General features: G+C 51.8%; 1 protein-coding gene across 1 annotated transcript in view; it reads left to right on the forward strand.

Moving 5' to 3' along the window:
• Nucleotides 1-288: 288 nt before the first annotated feature.
• Nucleotides 289-21,867, forward strand: part of atad2b (ATPase family AAA domain containing 2B) — a 60,740-nt gene continuing 39,161 nt past the window's right edge. The window contains 20 exon segments of the mRNA XM_035422568.1: nucleotides 289-761; nucleotides 3,465-3,622; nucleotides 3,832-3,872; nucleotides 4,605-4,752; nucleotides 6,451-6,547; nucleotides 7,050-7,176; nucleotides 7,266-7,427; nucleotides 7,793-7,868; nucleotides 8,141-8,242; nucleotides 8,607-8,718; nucleotides 8,913-9,028; nucleotides 10,450-10,468; nucleotides 10,470-10,625; nucleotides 10,983-11,071; nucleotides 11,713-11,872; nucleotides 12,236-12,326; nucleotides 12,725-13,036; nucleotides 13,594-13,738; nucleotides 14,045-14,231; nucleotides 14,963-15,148. Of these exon segments, the coding sequence (XP_035278459.1) occupies nucleotides 654-761; nucleotides 3,465-3,622; nucleotides 3,832-3,872; nucleotides 4,605-4,752; nucleotides 6,451-6,547; nucleotides 7,050-7,176; nucleotides 7,266-7,427; nucleotides 7,793-7,868; nucleotides 8,141-8,242; nucleotides 8,607-8,718; nucleotides 8,913-9,028; nucleotides 10,450-10,468; nucleotides 10,470-10,625; nucleotides 10,983-11,071; nucleotides 11,713-11,872; nucleotides 12,236-12,326; nucleotides 12,725-13,036; nucleotides 13,594-13,738; nucleotides 14,045-14,231; nucleotides 14,963-15,148 (2,592 nt within the window). The 5' untranslated portion in view covers nucleotides 289-653.

Here is a 21,867-nt window from a genome sequence, read left to right on the forward strand (position 1 = left end):
GCGTACAAAAACAAGCCTTTCTGTTGATTTTTATAACGTATATTTTTAAGTCAAAGAGAGACCTAACGTGATGCAACTGCGGCTCGAGTCTATTCATGCATCAACAGCTCGCTAGATGCGCATTCCCACCAGCAGTGATAAACGAGCTATTTCTTTGAAACGTTAATCAACAACAACAACGCAACCACCACTTTATAAACTGCAAACGCTGGAATTTAATTACAAATTACATGTCGGTTCTATCCAGTTTGGTTTCTAGGTACGATTGACTATTCCAAATGAAATAGTGCTAGAAAAACAGACACTCCAAAGGATTTGATGTCCAGTTCAGCAAGCGAGCCTTGGTATACATTTAGTTCCGTTTTACATTTGGCTATTTACAACGTTGATATATAATTTTTTAAATCATACGCCAGTTTCACTTTTGCAAGATCGGAGTGTTTTTGCTACCGAGGAGTCGCGTGCGGCCGGGGGGAATCACCGCTCGTGCTTAAAGCGGAAGTGCTCAGCGCTGGAGTGTGTCCGCTGACAGACAGCAGAGGGAGAGAGAGCAAGAGAGAGAGAAAGAGAAATGGCGCCTCAGTACTCCACTCACTGAGACAGTGTAACAAGCGGATAGACATAACTGACAAGAGCCGCGACGTGGAAAAATCATGGTGAACACCCGAAAAAGCTCCCAGCACGAGAGCTGCGGCCTCTTCATCTCGTCCAGGACAAGATCTTCCGCCAAGAACAACCCCAGCTCAGACGAACAGCACCATGTAAGAACACCGGGCTTCTCTCAAGCGCTGCTAGCTAGCAGTCTTGTTTGGCCTGCATATTGCCTCTTGCCAGCGCGTCTTTTGTTGTACAGCTAGCGAGTGTGTGCCGGTAGTGTTTGCAACTGTCCGCTGAATTCGCCGTGAGTGAGGCGGCGTGCCCGGGCGCAATTGTCACTGCCCGTCCGGCGATGTGTCGCGCTAGTCTGTCTATTTCACAATAGCTTGTCTTGTGTTCAGCGCTGTCCCCCAAGTTCTCTTTGTGTGAAATAAAAAGCTAGCAAAGCTAGGCGGCTAGCCCGGCAGATTGTTCGCCTCAGTGCCTGACCGGCTCGAGTGTGGATCAATGGCCGGTGGTTTTGTCACTCACAGCACGGCTAGTGACGAGCACTAGGCGGACGCAGATATGCCTTGAGTAGTTTGTTTATGGCAAGTTCTTGCCGTGGTGTCCGTGTAGCCTGCTATCTATAAATAAACGGAACCAATGTTGGGGTGGGGGAAGGGAAAGATGGATAGTGAGGGAAATGCCCCGCCTGGCGGTTAGAAACGGACAGTGTCGTTAATTTTGGGAAAAGTTGAACTCGGTAAACTTTTCTTTGGGTCTAGAAAAACGTGAAAACATGCAGTTTAATGCAGGTTACGAGAAAGGTCAACCGTGTTTTGCTCGATGCGCAACGTTAAGTTTAGGGTATTCGAACTTGAAGGCATGTTTCATTGTTATGGCATGGTCTACAAATAAACACGTTTAAGCATATGTATGACGTAACATATTTTTTATTAGTTGCAGTTGTTAAAGTGCTCACATTGTGGTCATTTTCAATGGCAAACACAATGGGTTGTTGTCCCCTTTAACCGTGAGTGGGCGGTCTCTACGTCTCAGACAACGTTGGCAGTAGTGTTGTTTTCTCTAGTCTTTGTTGCAATAAAATGTAGAAGGGAGGGGGGGAGCTCGAACGATTTCGCCATATCGTTGTAATCAAATGTTCCCTCGGCAATATAAACCCAACGCCAGGGCATGACAGTCGTAAGCGGCTCAATAACAATACTACATGAGTGATATCTACAGGTTTCGAGCGCCTCAAACTTTATCGAGCTGTTCTTTTGTTTGCCTCGTTCTATATGGTGATTTAGGGGGCTGCATTGACCTCAGACGGTCCCGTTTACTAACAGTCTTAATTTATCCTTTCTTGGCCATTGTTAAATGCGTCTTGTTTTGCTAAATCGACGTCCGTGAAATGGACATCGAGACGGTCAAAGAAACGCGTCTGAACGACAAATGTTCTTTTTCGCAAGGTGGGCTCGCGCGCGCTGCCACGGCTGCGCTCGAGGTCTCCGGAGAAAATACGCTCCGTTTAAGTATTCCTCGTGCAGCAGCACGCTCCGGTGTCTTTTTAAAAGAGAGCCGGTCGATTAAGCTTTTTGAAGTCTTGTTCTTGACAACTCGGCATGTTCAGTTGAGCAAGCGGGTTTGTAGCATGGGACGCTGCCGCATTTTAAAGAATGTTTGTCTGAACAGGTCGGAATAAAAATCAAAATCTGCTCGATGTACCTGGCGTACCCCCCTTTATCGACTTTGTGAATCGTTTGAACTTGCATGAAGGCAAGATCTTCGGTTGAATTCTCAGAAAGACCTCATGTTCAGCGTGATATAGATTATTCATCCTGTGAACAGCTTTGACATCTGCTTTCAATTTGTAGGTAACGCGCTGTAGCGAACGGGCATATCGGAGCGTGTAACTTCGCCAGGTCGGACGTGGAATGCTGAAAGAGTTTCCACCCAGAAGCTTAGCTTTTGGCTCTGCCACCTCGCGGGTTTGAGCTCAGAGAGAGAGGGGAGGGCAGCGGTGCCACCTATAGCTGAAGTTGTACCATTATGCCCAAATAGAACTGCTTCCCATTGCTTATCTGAAAAGCGACGCCTAGTTGTTTTTACTAAAGTACTTAAACAATTATTTTGCCATTTGGATGGGCGGCATGGTGGCACCCAATAGTGCTAAGCTCTGCAAGAAGGAGGCTCAAGTCCAGGCGTTTGCATGTTCTCCCTGCATTCGTGTGGGTTTCCTCCAGGTACTCCGGTTTCCTCCCACACCAGTAGGTACTGGCACTCCTGACATTGCCCTTGACCAAGGCACAGACCTCGGAACTGGGGCTGGTCCCTGGGCGCTGCACTGTGGCTGCCCACTGGTTCTAAGTAGCTAGGATCTAGGTCTAAAGTGGATGACAAATTACCCCACAGGGTTCAATAAAGTGCATCTTATCAAACCCATCTGCTCAATGTTTTTTTTTTTTTTTTTGCTACTTGGCATGCATATTAGTTATCTGCCCAATGAAAGGTCGGGACTTCTCGTGAGAAAACTCTGGAATTGTTCATGAAAGTAGCCTGCAGTTGAAGGAATGGGGAATGGGAGTCTGTGGTCTGGTTGGTCGCATTTTTCACCAATCAGATCCTAGTGTACAGACCCATTGCAGACATCATTATCCAGGGGCTGCTGGGTGTCTCGTCCCGTTAAGGCGCTGCTGTACAACACACAGGTCTGAAACACACAATCGTCCTTCCTCAATTAAAGGAAACTCATTTTCTCTAAAAAGTAATCACATGCGTATGTGTATAGATATATATAAATATTTCTTTTTGCACTGCACATGTGGGAGTGAAGTATCTCCAGACAGGCTGTGAACGGTTTTCCTATCTGGCGCCACCTACAGAAGGACCCAGGAAGTGATGTCAGCTCCAGCAGCGCCCGGCTGTCGCCCCCCTCGAAACGCACCCGCCGGCACACCACGCCCAGCTCCAGCGACACCTCGCCCAGCCCTCAGGTCAAAGGTCAAAGGGTCACGTGGAATATCCCCGCACACCACACCAGGTGAGGGGGGGGGGGAGGGGGGGAGGGGGGAGGGGGGGGGGGAGGGGGGAGGGGCCTCAGGGGTCAAGGGGTCAGTGTTTATTGTGGTCTGTACTTACAGACACATACAGTGTAAATTGTGGTCTGTACATACAGACACATACAGTGTAGCTTGTGGTCTGTACATTGTGTGTATATTGTTGATCGCTAACTTTACCGCTTGGTTGCAGGTTATCCACTGAGGCCCTGCAGAATGGACACGGAAGCCTCTGTAAGTTTTAAAATTTATTGTTTTTTAAATTAAAGTTGAACTTCATTTTCCTCTCACTGTGTCAGTTGACTAAAATCTTGAATAACTACTTTATTGTTCCTGGAAAAAAACTTTATTGTTGACAGTACTCCTCAACATTTATTAGGCACTTTGCATTTATGAGGCCACCTGTCACCTCATGAAATTGCTGCAGTAATCATCAAGTGCAGAAATCATCACCCATGATTTCACTTGTTTGGAGACGGTTGGAAGGGAAGTTGGAATGTAAGGGGGTCTGGTAACCTGTTAGAATGTCGCAGTAATTCATGCTCAGTAAAACTTTATTAACAGCGTTACTCTTGCAGAATCAAATGTGTCGTAGGTTATTACCCCCTCATGAATGATATTACGGACTGTGTAAGAGTCCAGGGTTTCCTGCTTCAGAGAGTGCACCAGGCAACAGTCAGTGCTGTGCTGTATCTGTTGCATATGTATGTGTATCGTTGATTGTTGATTGGGTTTGGTGCTGATTGGTTGATTGTTATTTGGGTTTAGTGCTGATTGGTTGATTGTTATTTGGGCTTGGTGTTAATTTGGTCTGATGCTGATTGTTTGATTGTTCATGGGGGTTGGAGCTGATTAGTTGATTGTTGATGGGGTTGATGCTGATTGGTTGATTGTTGATGGGGTTTGGTGTTGATTGGTTGATTGTTGATTGGGTTTGATGCTGATTGGTTGATTGGTTTATGTCAGCTCGTAAGGGCCAGCGGAAGGAGGACGCCGCAGATGGAGAGCACGCCCGGATGAACGGGCACGTCGAGCTGAAGCGAAGCTGCCGTTCCAGAAAGAGCCGGTTCGAGCACCTCAACCAGAGCCGGCTGTTTGACCAGCTAGTGAACAGGTAAGCACACCTGTCATTACCTGAGACTGTACAGGTAAGCATAATCAGACCCTTAAAACACACCTTATTATCTGACCCTGAACAGGTAAGCACACACCTTACTATCATACCCTGAACAGGTAAGCACAACCTGCCCGTTATAACACGCGTTATTACCAGACCCTGAACAGGTGAACACAACCTGCTCGTTAAAATAAGTATATCATCCTCGGATTTTAAGTACACTACATTCAGAGAAAATTTTGCCTACTTTTACAACTTTCTCATCCAGTGTACTCAGCAAGTACACTCAATAGTAAGCAAGTGCGCTGATCCGGTCACGTCCCTGAATTCCCACTGGCCCTGCCGTCATGTTTCCCAGTGCATTATGGGCAGAGGCTGCTCCGTTGCCATGGTGAGCGGATGGCCGCGGGCTGCTGGCTCGCTCCCGCGCGCGTTGCGCCGTCACGTGGGCGGGAGCCCGCCGCGGCGTCCGCTCGGAGGGAACAGATGGCGGACAGATTTGCGATCTGCAGGAGCTGGAGACACGGTGCGAGCGGATTGGACGAGGGACTGGGAAACACCGCTGCCTGTCCGTGGGTTGCCGCGGGGTTGTGTTACGGCTGCACACGGCCACCGTAAACCTAGCGAAGCTGACACCTGGTTTGTGGGGAGATAAAATGTTTATTTTAAAAAAAATAAATAAATAAATTGTTACAAAAAACAAAAAGGCCTAGGAGCACAGCCAAACTGCTAGAGATGTGTGCTCCCCAGGAGGGGTAAAGCAAAATTGGGAAATTGGGGAGAGCAAGAGCGAGAGAGTCAGGAACTTCAGATGAGGTCCTTATACAGGAAAAGCATCACTTCGGATCTCCTTACTTGGGCCTCCCACAGGTGTGCTATGTTCCCCAAAAACAGACGGGTTGGCCCATACAGTTATACACAACCAGCGCCCCCTTTTGTGGCAGAGAGACATAGCAGGTTGTAAAGGGTACTGCACCCTTTACGTGTTGAACGTTGTCTGTGTGTACAGACTGAGGTTGAACTGCGGTTTAGTGCTGATGCTGTAAAGGCTGTGCCTCACCTGAGAATCAAACCTGCAGCCTCGTTTTCACCTACGCAGGAGCATAAAATTAATCTGCATTGAACTGAACTTTCAGGAAATTCATGTTCAGTTAAAACCCACAGGCAGTACAAACCCTGTGTGCGTGTGTGTGTGTGTGTGTGTTGCAGTTTGAATAACCTGGTCTGTGTGTGTGTGTGTGTGTTGCGGTTTGAATAACCCGGTCTGGGTGTGTGTGTGTGTGTGTGTGTTGCAGTTTGAATAACCTGGTCTGTGTGTGTGTGTGTGTGTGTGTGTGTGTGTGTGTGTTGCAGTTTGAATAACCTGGTCTGTGTGTGTGTGTGTGTGTTGCAGTTTGAATAACCCGGTCTGTGTGTGTGTGTGTGTGTGTGTGTGTTGCAGTTTGAATAACCTGGTCTGTGTGTGTGTGTGTGTGTGTTGCAGTTTGAATAACCTGGTCTGTGTGTGTGTGTGTGTGTGTTGCAGTTTGAATAACCTGGTCTGTGTGTGTGTGTGTTGCAGTTTGAATAACCTGGTCTGTGTGTGTGTGTGTGTGTTGCAGTTTGAATAACCCGTGCTGTGTGTATGTGTGTGTGTGTGTGTGTTGCAGTTTGAATAACCTGGTCTGTGTGTGTGTGTGTGTGTGTGTGTTGCAGTACGGCAGAGGCGGTCCTGCAGGAGATGGATAACATCAGCAGCATCCGACAGAACCGGGAGGTGGAGCGTCTGCGCATGTGGACCGACACCGAGCTCGTGAGTCCCCCCCCCCCCCCCACTCCCCCAGGGTTGTCCAGGGGCTGTGTGAGAGTGCTGCAATGGCTGTGTAATGGTTGTGTGAGGGTGCTGTAATGGTTGTGTATTGGCTTTGTAATGGTTGTGTAATGGTTTTGCGCAAGTGGTGTAATGGTTTTGAGCAAGTGGTGTAATGGTTGTGTGAGGGTGCTGTAATGGTTGTGTATTGGCTGTGTAATGGATGTGTAATGGTTGCGTAATGGCTGTGTAATGGTTGTGTACTGGATGTGTATTGGCTGTGTAATGGCTGTGTAATGGCGGTTGTGTATTGGCTGTGTAATGGCTGTGTAATGGCGGTTGTGTAATGGATGTGTAATGGTTGCGTATTGGCTGTGTAATGGATGTGTAATGGTTGTGTAATGGATGTGTAATGGTTGCGTATTGGCTGTGTAATGGATGTGTAATGGTTGTGTAATGAATGTGTAATGGCTGTGTAATGGCGGTTGTGTAATGGCGGTCGCAGGAGAACATGGACATGTACTCACGGGTGAAGAGGAGGCGGAAGTCTCTGAGGCGGAACGCGTACGGCATGCAGACGCACCACAAGGTGATGAGCAAAGGAGAGGGCGAGGAAGAGGAGGGCACCGAAGGTATCCGGCTACCCCCCCCCCCCACTCCACCCCAGCAGGAGTTAGTGAATGGCTGTGGTAATGTGCTCCTAATTCCTGCTCTGTCTCAGAGTCTCATGAGGAGGAGGAAGAGGATGATGACGATGAAGTGGAGGATGATGAAGACGATGAAGACGAAGGAGACGAGGCGGAGGAAGTGGGGGAGGAGAACGACCGGCCGTACAACCTGCGGCAGCGCAAGACTGTGCAGCGATATGAAGCTCCACCCATAGGTACGCCCCTGCAGAGGCCACGCCCCCTCACCTACCTGTACAGGCCTCACCCTCACACCTGTACGTGTCATGCCCCCTCACCTACCTGTACAGACCACACCTGTACATGTCATGCCCCCTCACCTACCTGTACAGACCACACCTGTACATGTCATGTCCCCTCACCTACCTGTACAGACCACACCCCCACACCTGTACATGTCATGCCCCCTCACCTACCTGTACAGACCACACGCTCACACCTGTACCAGCCACACCCTCACACGTGTACATGCCACGCCCTCACACCTACCTGTACAGACCACGCCCTCGCACCTGTACACGCCAGCGCGTGCGTCTCTGACTCTGCCCTCTCCTGCTTGCAGAGCCTGTGAGCAGGAAGCAGAGCAAGAACTCGCTGTTTGACACACACCGGTCCCCTGCCCGGAGGAGCCACATCAGGTCAGCTCCCTCGTGTGTGTGAGTGTGTGTGCATGTGTGTGTGTGTGTGTGTATGTGCATGTGCATGTGTGTGTGTGTCAGTGTGTGAGTGTGTGTGTGTGTGTGAGTGTGTGTGCCTGTGTGTGTGTGTATATGTGTGTATATGTGTGTGTGTGTGTGTGTGTGATCCCCTGTGTATGTTTTTGCGTGTGTATATGTGTTTGCGTGTGTGTGATCCCCTGTGTATGTATATGTGTGTGTGTGTGACCCCCTGTCTGTTTGATGTCCTGCAGGGTAAAGAAGCACGCCATCCACAGCAGCGACACGACGTCTTCCTCTGACGAGGAGCGGTTTGAGCGAAGGAAAAGCAAGAGCATGACCCGCGCGCGAAACCGGTAGGCTGTTAGATCCAGACCCGCTTCGCGTGTTACCTGTGTGCCATGGGGTGTTACCTGTGTGTATTCAGGTGTCTCACCTGTGTGTTTCATTGCACAGGTGTCTCACCTGTGTGTTCAGGTGTGTTAGCTGTGTGTGTTCAGGTGTGTTACCTGTGTATTTAGTTGCTCAGGTGTCTCACCTGTGTGTGCTCAGGTATGTTACCTGTGTTGCACCTGTGTGTGCTCAGGTATGTTACCTGTGTCGCACCTGTGTGTGCTCAGGTATGTTACCTGTGTCTCACCTGTGTGCTCAGGTATGTTACCTGTGTCTCACCTGTGTGTGCTCAGGTATGTTACCTGTGTCTCACCTGTGTGTGCTCAGGTGCTTACCCATGAACCTGCGGCCGGAGGACCTGGCGAGTGGGGTGCTTCGGGACCGTGTGAAAGTGGGGGCCAGTTTGGCAGACGTGGACCCCATGAACCTGGACACCTCTGTGAGTTCCCCAAAAACTCATGTCCCGTTAGTATCCTGTTCAAAGCTGTGAGCTGCATGTATGAGCGTTCAGACTGTGTCCTAGCAGCTGCAGAAGATGCTGCGTGAATGGGATTCAGTGACGTGTTCGGTTGTGTTATTTGGTGAGATATGGTGCATTTTGGCGTTGGTGTGACCCCCATCTCTCTGTCCCAGGTGCGGTTCGACAGCGTTGGGGGGCTGGGTACACACATCCAGGCCCTGAAGGAGATGGTGGTCTTTCCCCTCCTGTACCCAGAAGTCTTTGAGAAGTTTAAAATACAGCCACCAAGGTGAGGCGCTAGAGAGCACGTAACACACACGACTGTCTGTGGAGAGTGTATGTAACACGCGTGTTCTCTGTAGGGGCTGTATGTAACACGCCTGTTTCTCTGTAGACAGTGTATGTAACATGCGTGTTCTCTGTAGAGGCTGTATGTAACATGCGTGTTTCTCTGTAGAGGCTGTAAGTAACATGCGTGTTCTCTGTAGAGGCTGTATGTAACATGCGTGTTCTCTGTAGAGGCTGTATGTAACACGCGTGTTCTGTAGGGGCTGTATGTAACATGCGTGTTCTCTGTAGAGGCTGTATGTAACATGCGTGTTCTCTGTAGGGGCTGTATGTAACATGCGTGTTTCTCTGTAGAGGCTGTATGTAACATGCGTGTTTCTCTGTAGAGAGTGTATGTAACACGCCTGTTCTCTGTAGAGAGTGTATGTAACACGCGTGTTCTCTGTAGAGGCTGTATGTAACATGCGTGTTCTCTGTAGGGGCTGTATGTAACATGCGTGTTTCTCTGTAGAGGCTGTATGTAACATGCGTGTTTCTCTGTAGAGAGTGTATGTAACACGCCTGTTCTCTGTAGAGAGTGTATGTAACATGCGTGTTTCTCTGTAGGGGCTGTATGTAACATGCGTGTTTCTCTGTAGGGGCTGTATGTAACATGCGTGTTCTCTGTAGAGAGTGTATGTAACATGCGTGTTTCTCTGTAGGGGCTGTATGTAACATGCGTGTTTCTCTGTAGGGGCTGTATGTAACATGCGTGTTCTCTGTAGAGAGTGTATGTAACATGCGTGTTCTCTGTAGAGAGTGTATGTAACACGCGTGTTCTCTGTAGAGGCTGTATGTAACATGCGTGTTCTCTGTAGAGAGTGTATGTAACATGCGTGTTCTCTGTAGAGAGTGTATGTAACATGCGTGTTTCTCTGTAGAAGCTGTATGTAACACGCGTGTTCTCTGTAGAGGCTGTATGTAACATGCGTGTTCTCTGTAGAGAGTGTATGTAACATGCGTGTTCTCTGTAGAGAGTGTATGTAACACGCGTGTTCTCTGTAGAGGCTGTATGTAACATGCGTGTTCTCTGTAGAGAGTGTATGTAACATGCGTGTTCTCTGTAGAGAGTGTATGTAACATGCGTGTTTCTCTGTAGAAGCTGTATGTAACACGCCTGTTTCTCTGTTGGGGCTGTATGTAACATGCCTGTTTCTCTGTAGAGAGTGTATGTAACATGCCTGTTTCTCTGTAGAGGCTGTATGTAACATGCGTGTTCTCTGTAGAGGCTGTATGTAACATGCCTGTTTCTCTGTAGAGGCTGTATGTAACACGCGTGTTCTCTGTAGAGAGTGTATGTAACACGCGTGTTCTCTGTAGAGAGTGTATGTAACATGCCTGTTTCTCTGTAGAGGCTGTATGTAACACGCGTGTTCTCTGTAGAGGCTGCCTGTTCTACGGCCCCCCCCGGCACAGGGAAGACGCTGGTTGCGCGAGCGCTGGCTAACGAGTGTAGCCAGGGCGACCGCAAGGTGTCCTTCTTCATGCGGAAGGGCGCCGACTGTCTCAGCAAGTGGGTCGGCGAATCGGAGCGGCAGCTCCGCCTCCTCTTTGATCAGGTGAGCTCGCCGTGACGGGGAGCACGACTGTACAGGTGCATCATGGGAGTGACCCGGTCTCCATTAGCCCCACCTTCCCCTGTCACGCTGTCACAGGCCTGTTCATTCGGCATGAATCGGCTGTTCGCAGTCAGTATGAAAGTATAAGGAAACATAGAGGTGTGTGTAGGTGTGTACAGGTGTGTGCAGGTGTAATCACAGGTGTGTACAGGTGTGTGTGCAGGTGTAATCACAGGTGTGTACAGGTGTGTGCAGGCATAATCACAGGTGTGTACAGGTGTGTGCAGGTGTGTACGGGTGTAAGTACAGGTGTGTACAGGTGTGTGCAGGTGTAATCACAGGTGTGCTTCTCTGCAGGCGTACCTGATGAGGCCGTCCATCATCTTCTTCGATGAGATTGACGGCCTGGCGCCCGTTCGGTCCAGCAGGCAGGATCAGATTCACAGGTAACCCACTGAAATGAAATGAAAGGACCCCCCCATTCTCTCTGCTGCCTCATCCGATCCCGGGTGTTTGTAAACCGCTCGTGTGGCGTGTGGCTACGCACGCTAACCGCTGCAGAACTCCCCACCCTCACTCACGGTTCAGTAAGGCTCCAGCAGTCTCCCTCCACAGAAGCGTAACCGCGGCTCCCCCTGCTGGTGGCCGAGGGGATGGCAGCTGTGTGCCGATAGCGTGCTGTAGTGGCGTGTGGTAGAGAGCACTGCGGGAGGAGATCTTTTATTAATGAGTCTGAAGCCTGTTGCTGTTTCCCTGGGATTCACTGGAGTAATGTTGACAAGTGGCCCTTAGATACGGACAAACTGAAAAAAATTAGTGCTGTTTTTGAGTTATTGAAGCTGCTGTGAAATTAAACGGTCTAAAATTGTTTATTAGTTTTATCAGAAGTTATCCTTTTAAATCCTGAGCTGCGCAGTCACTCTGCAGTCCCCCAGCTGAGCTGCGCAGTCACTCTGCAGTCCCCCAGCTGAGCTGCTCAGTCACACTGCAGTCCCCCAGCTGAGCTGCGCAGTCACCCTGCAGTCTGCGCTGACAGTCTGTTTATGAGTCTGTCTGTCTGACTCTCTGTCCGTGTGTCCCTCCCCAGCTCTATAGTCTCCACGCTGCTGGCTCTGATGGACGGGCTGGACAGCAGGGGGGAGATCGTGGTCATCGGTGCTACAAACAGAATCGACTCGATCGACCCCGCCCTCAGGAGACCCGGCCGATTCGACAGGGAGTTTCTCTTCAACCTGCCGGACAAGAAGGTGAGCCCCCCCCCTGGAACTCACCTGAGACCCCCCCCCCCATCTCACCTGAGCCCCTCCCATTTCATCTGAACCTCCCATCTCACCTGAGCCCCCCGCATCTCACCTGAGCCCCTCCCATTTCATCTGAACCTCCCATTTCACCTGAGCCCCCCCCCCAGTCTCACCTGAGCCCCCCCCCAGTCTCACCTGAGCCCCCCCCCAGTCTCACCTGAGCCCCCCCCCGTCCCACCGGAGCCCCTCCCATTTCATCTGAACCTCCCATCTCACCTGAGCCCCCCCATCTCAGCTGAGCTGCCAGTCTCAACTACAGACCAGGTGACCCCCCCTCCTCTCTAACGGTGTCTCTCTGCCCCCCCCCAGGCCAGAAAGCACATTCTGCAGATCCACACGCGCGAGTGGAACCCCCGCCTGGCCGAGCCCTTTTTGGGGGAGCTGGCGGAGAAATGCGTCGGTGAGAATTTGGGGGACCCCACACACACACACACACATTCTGTCCTTTTGACGTTTCAGCCTTAACCTTGATCTTAAACTGGAATGGAATGTAATGCAGGGCGACTTAGCAAACGGGGAGGAGTATTTACTGTTCGACACTAGTGTCTGTTACGGTGGCATGGGCATTAGTTCATTAGAAGGGTCATACATTTCAGCTCAAGGTTCAGCTGCTGTTGGGTGTCTCTTAATTGATTAATTAGGTGATTGATTAATTAGTTAATTAGAAAGGTGTCATTTCTCTTTAGGCAGTACTGTTGGATGTTTGTTTATGAATGTATTTTCTAACGATGCTGCGGTCTGCGCCCGCCCCCCGCCCCCCGCCCCCCGCCCCGCCCCCGCCCCCGCGCGGTCGCCTAGGTTACTGCGGCGCCGATATCAAAGCACTTTGCACGGAGGCGGCGCTGGTGGCGCTGCGGCGGCGCTACCCGCAGATCTACGGAAGCAGCCGGAAGCTGCGTCTGGACGTGGAGTCCATCGTGCTGCGGCCGCAGGACTTCCAGCACGCCATGCGGCGCGTGCTGCCCGCCTCGCAGCGCGCCCTGCTGCCCCCCGGCCACGCCCTGGCGCCCCAGGTGCGCCCCCTGCTGGAGCGCATGCTGGCGCAGGTGCAGGTCCGCCTGCTCAGAGTCTTCCCCCACGCAGAGCTCTCGCACGCCGACGCCCGGGACGGTACGCACCGCCACGCCGCGCGGCTCCCTCTCTCTCTCTCTATCGCTCTCCCGCTCTCTCTATCGCTCTCTCTCTCTCTCTCTATCTCTCCCTCTCTCTCTCTCTATCGCTCTCTCTCTCTCTCTCTCTCTCTCTCTCTCACTCTGTCTCTCTCTCTCACTCTCTCTCTCTCTCTCTCTCTCTATCTCTCTCTCCCTCTCTCTCTCTCTCTCTCTCTATCTCTCCCTCTCTCTCTCTCTATCGCTCTCTCTCTCTCTCACTCTGTCTCTCTCTCTGTCTCTCTCTCTCACTCTCTCTCTCTCTCTTTCTCACTCTCTTGCTCTTCCTATGTCTCTCTCTCTCTCTCTAATAGGGCAGTCCTTAATGAAAGTTCATTATGTATTTATATATTACATACATAAAATGTAGCTCATTTATATGCTGCTTTTGTCTGAACGCAGGGAAATAGATGTATTGAGCGGTAGCCATTAACGTTTGTGCTGAAAGGGTAATACTGTACTGAACTGAGAGGTTAACGTTGTATGAACGTTTTCAGAATGTTTGTGTGGTTGTTTCAGATGGAGACAATCAGCTTTTGGAGGACTTGCTGTACAGTGACGATGAGGATAGCTCCGCCCCCTCCATCTACGATCACATCCAATCAGGGTCCCCCAAGAAACACGCCACCGACACTGCAAGCAAGCCCTTCCTGCATTTCACACTGTGAGTGTTACTCAAACAACACTGACACTGCATTTCACACTGTGAGTGTTACTCAAACAACACTGATGCTGAGAGAAAGGATCAGTCAGGGTCCAAACTCTGTGTCTCCAAATCCAAATATGTACCTCTGCTGCCACCCTGTGGGGGATTTGGGAATGACAGGCCATATTTCAGGGAAAACCAATTTGACTGCAATTTCTGCAGGTAGAATTTTCAGTGTCGCTGGTCGGTGTGCTCAGGGTTTAAGAGCGTAATGCAGGGCGTAACCGGGTGTAACCGGGCGTAACCGGGCGTGTCCCCCCGCAGCTCGGCGTGCCGGCAGCCCTCCTCGTTCCGGCCGCGGCTGCTGTTGGCGGGCGAGCCGGGCTCGGGGCAGAGCTCTCACCTGGCCCCCGCCGTGCTGCATCACCTGGAGAAGTTCTGTGTGCACCGCCTGGACCTGCCCACCCTCTGCTCCACCTGCACCAGGACCCCCGAGGAGTCCTGCGCACAGGTACACACACACACACACACACACACATACACACACACACACACACACACACACACACACACACACACACACACACACACACACACACACACACACACACCGCCTGGACCTGCCCACCCTCTGCTCCACCTGCACCAGGACCCCCGAGGAGTCCTGCGCACAGGTACACACACACACACACACACACACACACACACACACACTCACACACACACACACATACATACACACACACACACACACACACACACACACACACATACACACACACACACACACACACACACAGACTGGACCTGCCCACCCTCTGCTCCACCTGCACCAGGACCCCCGAGGAGTCCTGCGCACAGGTACACACACACACACACACACACACACATACACACACACACACACACACACACACACACACACACACACACACATACACACACACACACACACACACACACACACACATACACACACTTATGCACACACATACACTCACACATGCACACACACAGGTACGTGTACACACACGCACAGGTACGCTCTCTCATACGCACAGGTGTGTTTGTAATGTGTCAGGTATAAACAGGTGTAACGTGTGTAACAGGTGTCTGTAATGTGTCAGGTATAAACAGGTGTAACAGGTGTCTGTAATGTGTCAGGTATAAACAGGTGTAACAGGTGTCTGTAATGTGACAGGTATGAGCAGGTGTAACAGGCGCACTCTCTCTCTCTCTCAGGTGTTCCGGGAGGCCCGGCGGACCGTGCCCAGCGTGGTGTACCTGCCGCACATCAGCGAGTGGTGGGAGGCGGTCAGCGACACGCTCAGGAGCACCTTCCTCACCTTACTGCAGGACCTGCCCTCCTTCACCCCCATCCTCATCCTCGCCACCTCCGAGACCCCCTACCTGCAGCTGCCCGAGGAGGTGAGCCCTCTGCTCCCCCACCTGTACTGCTGCCAGGCTGCGCTGTGATTGGTTTAGCAGCTGCCAGGCTGCGCTGTGATTGGTTTAGCAGCCGCTGGCTGTGCTGTGATTGGTTTAGCAGCTGCAGGCTGTGCTGTGATTGGTTTAGCAGCTGCAGGCTGTGCTGCGATTGGTTTATCATTTAGGTTAGCACATCTGGGCAGCCAGGTGTCACTGAGATTATCTCAGCATGTCTCTCTCACTGTGGAAAGGCTGTGTGTGTGTCTGTGTGTGTGTGTGTGTGTGCGCACCTCTGCTCTCTAGCAAGTCCCCCACCCCACCCCTCTCTCCATATCCTTGTTCTCTCTCTCTCTCGCTCGCTCTCACACATGCACACACACATTTTCTACACTCTCATTCCCCCCCCAGAATAGGGCGGTGCCTTAACAGGGTCTGTCACCGGAACCCCCCCTCCGCCCCCCCCAGGACGGCAGTAATTACTCTGTGGAGCTCTGGTGTCAGGCTTTACCCCGGGACACCCGATCAAACGCTCCCGCGCCTGTCCTACCCATGATGCATTGCAGGGGGCTGCTGGCTGCTGCTGAGCCCGTTGATCAATGGCCTGCTGGGGGGGGGGGGGGGGGAGTCGGGGGAGGTGGGGGCTACCGGAGGTGTCTGTTCATTAACATTTAACACACACACACACACACACACACCCACACACACCCACACATACACTCTCTCTCTCTCTCTCTCTCACACACGCACACGTCTGACACTTTCCCACCCTGTCTCTCTGAGAGGGTTGTGGGGGGATGGGGGGGGGGTGGTGGTGGTGGGGGTGATGGGGGAGGGGCTGGTGGTGGTGGGGGGGTGGTGGTGGTGGTGGGGGTGATGGGGGAGGGGCTGGTGGTGGTGGGGGGGGGCTGCTGCTGCTGTGGTGTTTTCTCATGCTGAGTAATTATGGATGAACTCCCGCTGTTCTCACAGTCAGACACACACACTCTGATGGAGGGAGTTTTAGCGGGGGGGGGGAGTTTGAGGGGAGATAAGGGGAGGGAGAAATTAATTAAGAGATGGTGAGAGGGTCAGATAGAGAAAGGGAGGGATGGAGACAGGAGGATATGGTTTTGACCGGATTCAAGGAAGGCCTGTTTGATTAGAGCCCGTGTTTGTAGGGGCAGGTGGGTGTTTGTACGGGTAGGTGGGTGTTTGTAGGGTCAGTTGGACGTTTGGGAGAGCAGGTGGGTCCTTTTTGGGGGCAGGTGGGATGTGAGAATGAGGAACAGGAAGTCCCCTCCCCCGTGCCCCCCCCCCTCCCCCCAGGGTTCGGGGGGGAGTGTGAACGCCATCGCTGATGAAGCCGTTTGCGTGTGTGTGAGCGCACGGGCAGGTTTAAAACGCTTGCCGTGAGCACGGAGCTCCAGATTTAAAACGCTTCTCCGGAGAGAGACTTGGTTTTATTTCCACAGATGATTTATAACCAGTTTAAAAACACTACAAGTGCCCCTGCCTGCGAAGGTTCAGCAGCTTATGTTGAGCTTAGCCTTTAGCATGTCTTTTTATTGTGTGTCGGGCGTGTTTGTGTGTAACTGGTTTATGTGCACTGTGTGTGTGTGTGTGTGTGTGTTTGTGTTTGTGTGTGTTTGTGTGTGTGTGTGTGTGTTTGTGTTTGTTTATGAGGTGCTGTAGACCACAGGAGGAGCTTTCCTCTGTCTGTGCGTGTGTGTGTGTCTGTGTGTGTGTGTGTGTGTGTGTGTGTGTGTGTGTGTGTGTGTGTGTGTGTGTTTGTGTTTGTTTATGAGGTGCTGTAGACCACAGGAGGAGCTTTCCTCTGTCTGTGCGTGTGTGTGTGTCTGTGTGTGTGTGTGTGTGTGTGTGTGTGTGTGTGTGTGTGTGATGTCGTGTAGCCTGAGATGGGGGTGGACACTGAGGAAGGAGGTGGAGATTTGTGGCCGCTCTCGACCAATCGGATGCCGGGAAAAATGAAACTGTGGCTGCTCTCGGCCAATGGCACGCACCGGCTGGATAGCCTCGTTACTCATTCAGCGCGGCGCTCTCTGGCGGGCAGGAAGTCTCTCAGCAGGAAGTTCTTTTCAGAAGCTTGGTTCATCATCGCCGTCTCGTCTCCTGTTTAATTAGGGAGTGCAGAAACGAGCTGCATTACTTACATCTTTAAGATGTCCTTCAGAATGGGACGAGCCCACGCTGCGCTGATTTGGGCTAAAGGGGGGGGGCGGGTGCTTTGCAATCAGTAGTTTAGAGCAGCACTGTGGATATGGGGTTCTGATTGGTTGAGAGAGATGGCGGGTTTCGCAGATGGGTGGGGGGGGAGAGATGGCGGGTTTTTCTGACGGGTGGGGGAGGGATGATGGTGTTGTCAGACTGGTCGGGGGGGGGTAGTTGTGCTGCATGCTGAAAGGCAGCTGTTATGTTGTGGGATCAGACCTCCGCGATGAACCCTCTGTGTGCCCCCCCCCAACCCCCCCCCCGCGGAACGCCACCGGCACGCTTACGGCGAGGGCCCTCTGCTACCGCCCGTCACGTTGCCATGACAGCTGTCACTCACCCTGTAGCTGCCCGGTACCGACCCCGGCCAGAGAGCCAAGGGAAGGAAGACGAGGTGGGGGGGGGGTGACCTCAGTCTCCCTGTCAGACAGTTTCAGCATGGGGGCTGTGTGAGTCCGTGTGATTGGCTGCGTCCCAAACGCAGCAGAGATCCGCCCCAGTGCCCCGCAGACAGGAAAAACAATCTCCCATCAGCCCCCACGGCGCTCTACGTTCCGTTCTACTCCAGCGCTCTCCCATCAGCCCTCGCGGCTCACTCGCCCCGTTCTACTCCACCGCTCTCTCTCTCCTGTGTTTCTCAACTTCACCTTTCAGCGTCTGAACCTCCGAAAACACAAAGCCCCTTCCGTCCCGCCCGGCACTACGCTGACGTTTCCCTTTCTCTGAAACTTTTTTTAAACGCGTCTGCCGCATCGAACCCGTCGCCCCCTACTGGGCAGGGAGAGCACACCTTTATTTGTTTCTCTCTCAGGAACTTCACCTTTTAACGCGCCTACCACATCAAACTTTTTCAGGGTGCTTCTTTTCAGAAACTTCACCTTTAAGCACGTCTGCAATGTCATTCTCGCACTCGCAATAACAGCCAGATTTCTTTAAAACTTCAGCCGTGGAGTTAAAGGAAATGGGGACGGATGGCTGTGCTCATAAAGAGCGAGAGATTATTCCTCATTTCACACCGGCTTCCTGCACTAAACAAACCCTGTTAGAACTTCAGTCTGTCAGACACCTTTCAAAAGCATAGTTCACTTTCCTGGGATTTTCGTGTTGTTTTTCCTTCAGTTTCATGTTTTTTTAATGGGTCCAGACAGTTTTTGTGTGGGATGTAGGACGATTTAGATTAGGAGTTCCTGTCAGCTTTATAGTGGCTGGTATTGAAACACTTGGGGGTTTATGGATCTGAAGCAAGCAAACACACTTCAGCTGACTCCAGAGCAGCACAGAGGCCGTACATGTGTATATCACCCGATTACTCCTCAGAAAATGATGTTTAATCGTGTTTTCTTGTTGATTTACTTCCTTGGTTGCTCTCCAGTAGGATTGGTTGCTCTCCTGGTTTGATGGAGTTGCTCTCCTGGTTTGATGGAGTTGCTCTCCAGTTGGACTGGTTGCTCTCCTGGTTTGATGGAGTTGCTCTCCAGTAGGATTGGTTGCTCTCCTGGTTTGATGGAGTTGCTCTCCAGTAGGACTGGTTGCTCTCCTGGTTTGATGGAGCAGAACTTACTGGATGAACGGGGATAACTGTTCCACCCCCACCCCTACGAGACTGTATGTGTTCATCTTCCTGTCTGACTGAAGCTGGGCCTTTGGTTCTGGAAGGGAAGGCTGCGGGTACACTGATACCCCTGCCAAAAACCGCTAGCCCCCCCCCCCCCGAGTCCTGAACCACATCACGCACACGTCCTCACCTGTGTGAGCTCACACCTGGACTCCCGCTGCACACAGATGTGTCCCCAGGTCCGCTTTGAGCTCACTTCTGTGGAAACGACTCTCTTCATGTCTGTCTGCTGTAGTCTGAGGAAAGGGACTGCTTTTCAGCCCCAGTCCACATTAAGAGAGATGGCACCGCATGAAAGCCGTTTTTTTAAGCTTGTTTTTCTCACCGTTTAAAAAAAAAAAAAAAAAAAACTATATTTTTTATTTTTCCATTTTCATCTTGATAAATTGATTTTGCTTGTTAATTAGTGGCTTTTTGTTCTGTGTTTCTGACAACATAAAAGCCTTTTTTATTGACTGAAGTAAACCCACACACACACACACACACACACTCTCTTTCTCTCACGCACACACAGACAGACAGCACGCTGAGGCAGGTAGATTGCTGGTGCAGCAGGTGTTCCTCCGTAGGAGAACCAGAGGAAGAAAGTGGTTGCGAAGTGGGGAGCAAAACAGCCCCGAAAACAAAACGCTGCGTCCTCCTGGCGTGCGATGCGTCCGTGTGAGCGCTGTGTGAGCGTTGCCTGAGCGTTGCCTGAGCGCTGTGTGAGCGCTGTGTGAGCGCCGTGTGAGCGCCGTGTGAGCGCCGTGTGAGCGCCGTGTGAGCGCCGTGTGAGCGCTGTGTGAGCGCTGTGTGAGCGCTGTGTGAGCGTTGCCTGAGCGTTGCCTGAGCGTTGCCTGAGCGTTGCCTGAGCGCTGTGTGAGCGTTGTGTGAGCGTTGAGTGAGCGCTGTGTGAGCGTTGTGTGAGCGTTGTGTGAGCGCTGTGCGAGCGTTGTGCGAGCGCTGTGCGAGCGCTGTGTGAGCGCTGTGTGAGCGTTGTGTGAGCGCTGTGTGCACGCGTGATCTCCGGAATGTTCTACCTGGCTGCAGGTCCCCGAACCTCCGGAACATCCTACCTGGTGTTCCAGGGGGTCCGTGGGGGGTGGGGATGGGGGCGGGGGTAATGGGGGTCACTCTGAAACGGTGTTTGTAGCAGGGGGGGTCGGGGGCATTGGGAGTGAGCGCTGCTGTCTGGTGTGTGTTTGGGTAATGACATCTTTTACTTTGAGCCGTTCGGGGCGTCTGTGGGAGAGTCATGCTGACACCTGACCTTTGACCTCTGTCTGAAGGTGCTGTGAAAGGGTGTGATAGACCCCCCTGTACAGGGATTTCAGCCTTGAGCCAGACTGAAAATACCTCCTGCTGTCTGCTTCCTGGTTTAGAGTTGCACACACACACGCACAGAGAGAGAGTGAGATAGAGAGAGAGAGAGGGATCTTCAGGAGCAGGTATGATGAGGTGTGTGTGTGTGTTACAGGTGAGAGGGATCTTCAGGAGCAGGTATGAGGAGGTGTGTGTGTGTGTGTTACAGGTGAGAGGGATCTTCAGGAGCAGGTATGAGGAGGTGTGTGTGTGTGTGTGTTACAGGTGAGAGGGATCTTCAGGAGCAGGTATGATGAGGTGTGTGTGTGTGTGTGTGTTACGCAGGTGAGAGGGATCTTCAGGAGCAGGTATGATGAGGTGTGTGTGTGTTACAGGTGAGAGGGCTCTTCAGGAGCAGGTATGATGAGGTGTGTGTGTGTGTGTGTGTTACGCAGGTGAGAGGGATCTTCAGGAGCAGGTATGATGAGGTGTGTGTGTGTGTTACAGGTGAGAGGGATCTTCAGGAGCAGGTATGATGAGGTGTGTGTGTGTTACAGGTGAGAGGGCTCTTCAGGAGCAGGTATGAGGAGGTGTGTGTGTGTGTGTGTGTTACGCAGGTGAGAGGGATCTTTAGGAGCAGGTATGATGAGGTGTGTGTGTGTGTGTTACAGGTGAGAGGGCTCTTCAGGAGCAGGTATGAGGAGGTTTGTGTGTGTGTGTTACAGGTGAGGGGGCTCTTCAGGAGCAGGTATGATGAGGTGTGTGTGTGTGTGTTACAGGTGAGAGGGCTCTTCAGGAGCAGGTATGATGAGGTGTGTGTGTGTGTGTTACAGGTGAGAGGGCTCTTCAGGAGCAGGTATGATGAGGTGTGTGTGTGTGTGTGTTACAGGTGAGAGGGCTCTTCAGGAGCAGGTATGAGGAGGTGTGTGTGTGTGTGTTACAGGTGAGAGGGCTCTTCAGGAGCAGGTATGAGGAGGTTTGTGTGTGTGTGTTACAGGTGAGAGGGATCTTCAGGAGCAGGTATGATGAGGTTTGTGTGTGTGTGTTACAGGTGAGAGGGATCTTCAGGAGCAGGTATGATGAGGTGTGTGTGTGTTACAGGTGAGAGGGCTCTTCAGGAGCAGGTATGATGAGGTGTGTGTGTGTTACAGGTGAGAGGGCTCTTCAGGAGCAGGTATGAGGTGTGTGTGTGTGTGTGTTGCAGGTGAGAGGGCTCTTCAGGAGCAGGTATGATGAGGTGTGTGTGTGTGTGTGTTACAGGTGAGAGGGCTCTTCAGGAGCAGGTATGAGGAGGTGTGTGTGTGTGTGTTACAGGTGAGAGGGATCTTCAGGAGCAGGTATGAGGAGGTGTGTGTGTGTGTGTTACAGGTGAGAGGGATCTTCAGGAGCAGGTATGAGGAGGTGTGTGTGTGTGTGTTACAGGTGAGAGGGATCTTCAGGAGCAGGTATGAGGAGATGTGTGTGTGTGTGTGTGTTACAGGTGAGAGGGCTCTTCAGGAGCAGGTATGAGGAGGTGTGTGTGTGTGTGTTACAGGTGAGAGGGCTCTTCAGGAGCAGGTATGAGGAGGTGTGTGTGTGTGTGTGTTACAGGTGAGAGGGATCTTCAGGAGCAGGT

This window comes from Anguilla anguilla, chromosome 6, assembly GCF_013347855.1.
Source record: "Anguilla anguilla isolate fAngAng1 chromosome 6, fAngAng1.pri, whole genome shotgun sequence".
NCBI classification, from domain to species: Eukaryota; Metazoa; Chordata; class Actinopteri; order Anguilliformes; family Anguillidae; genus Anguilla; species Anguilla anguilla.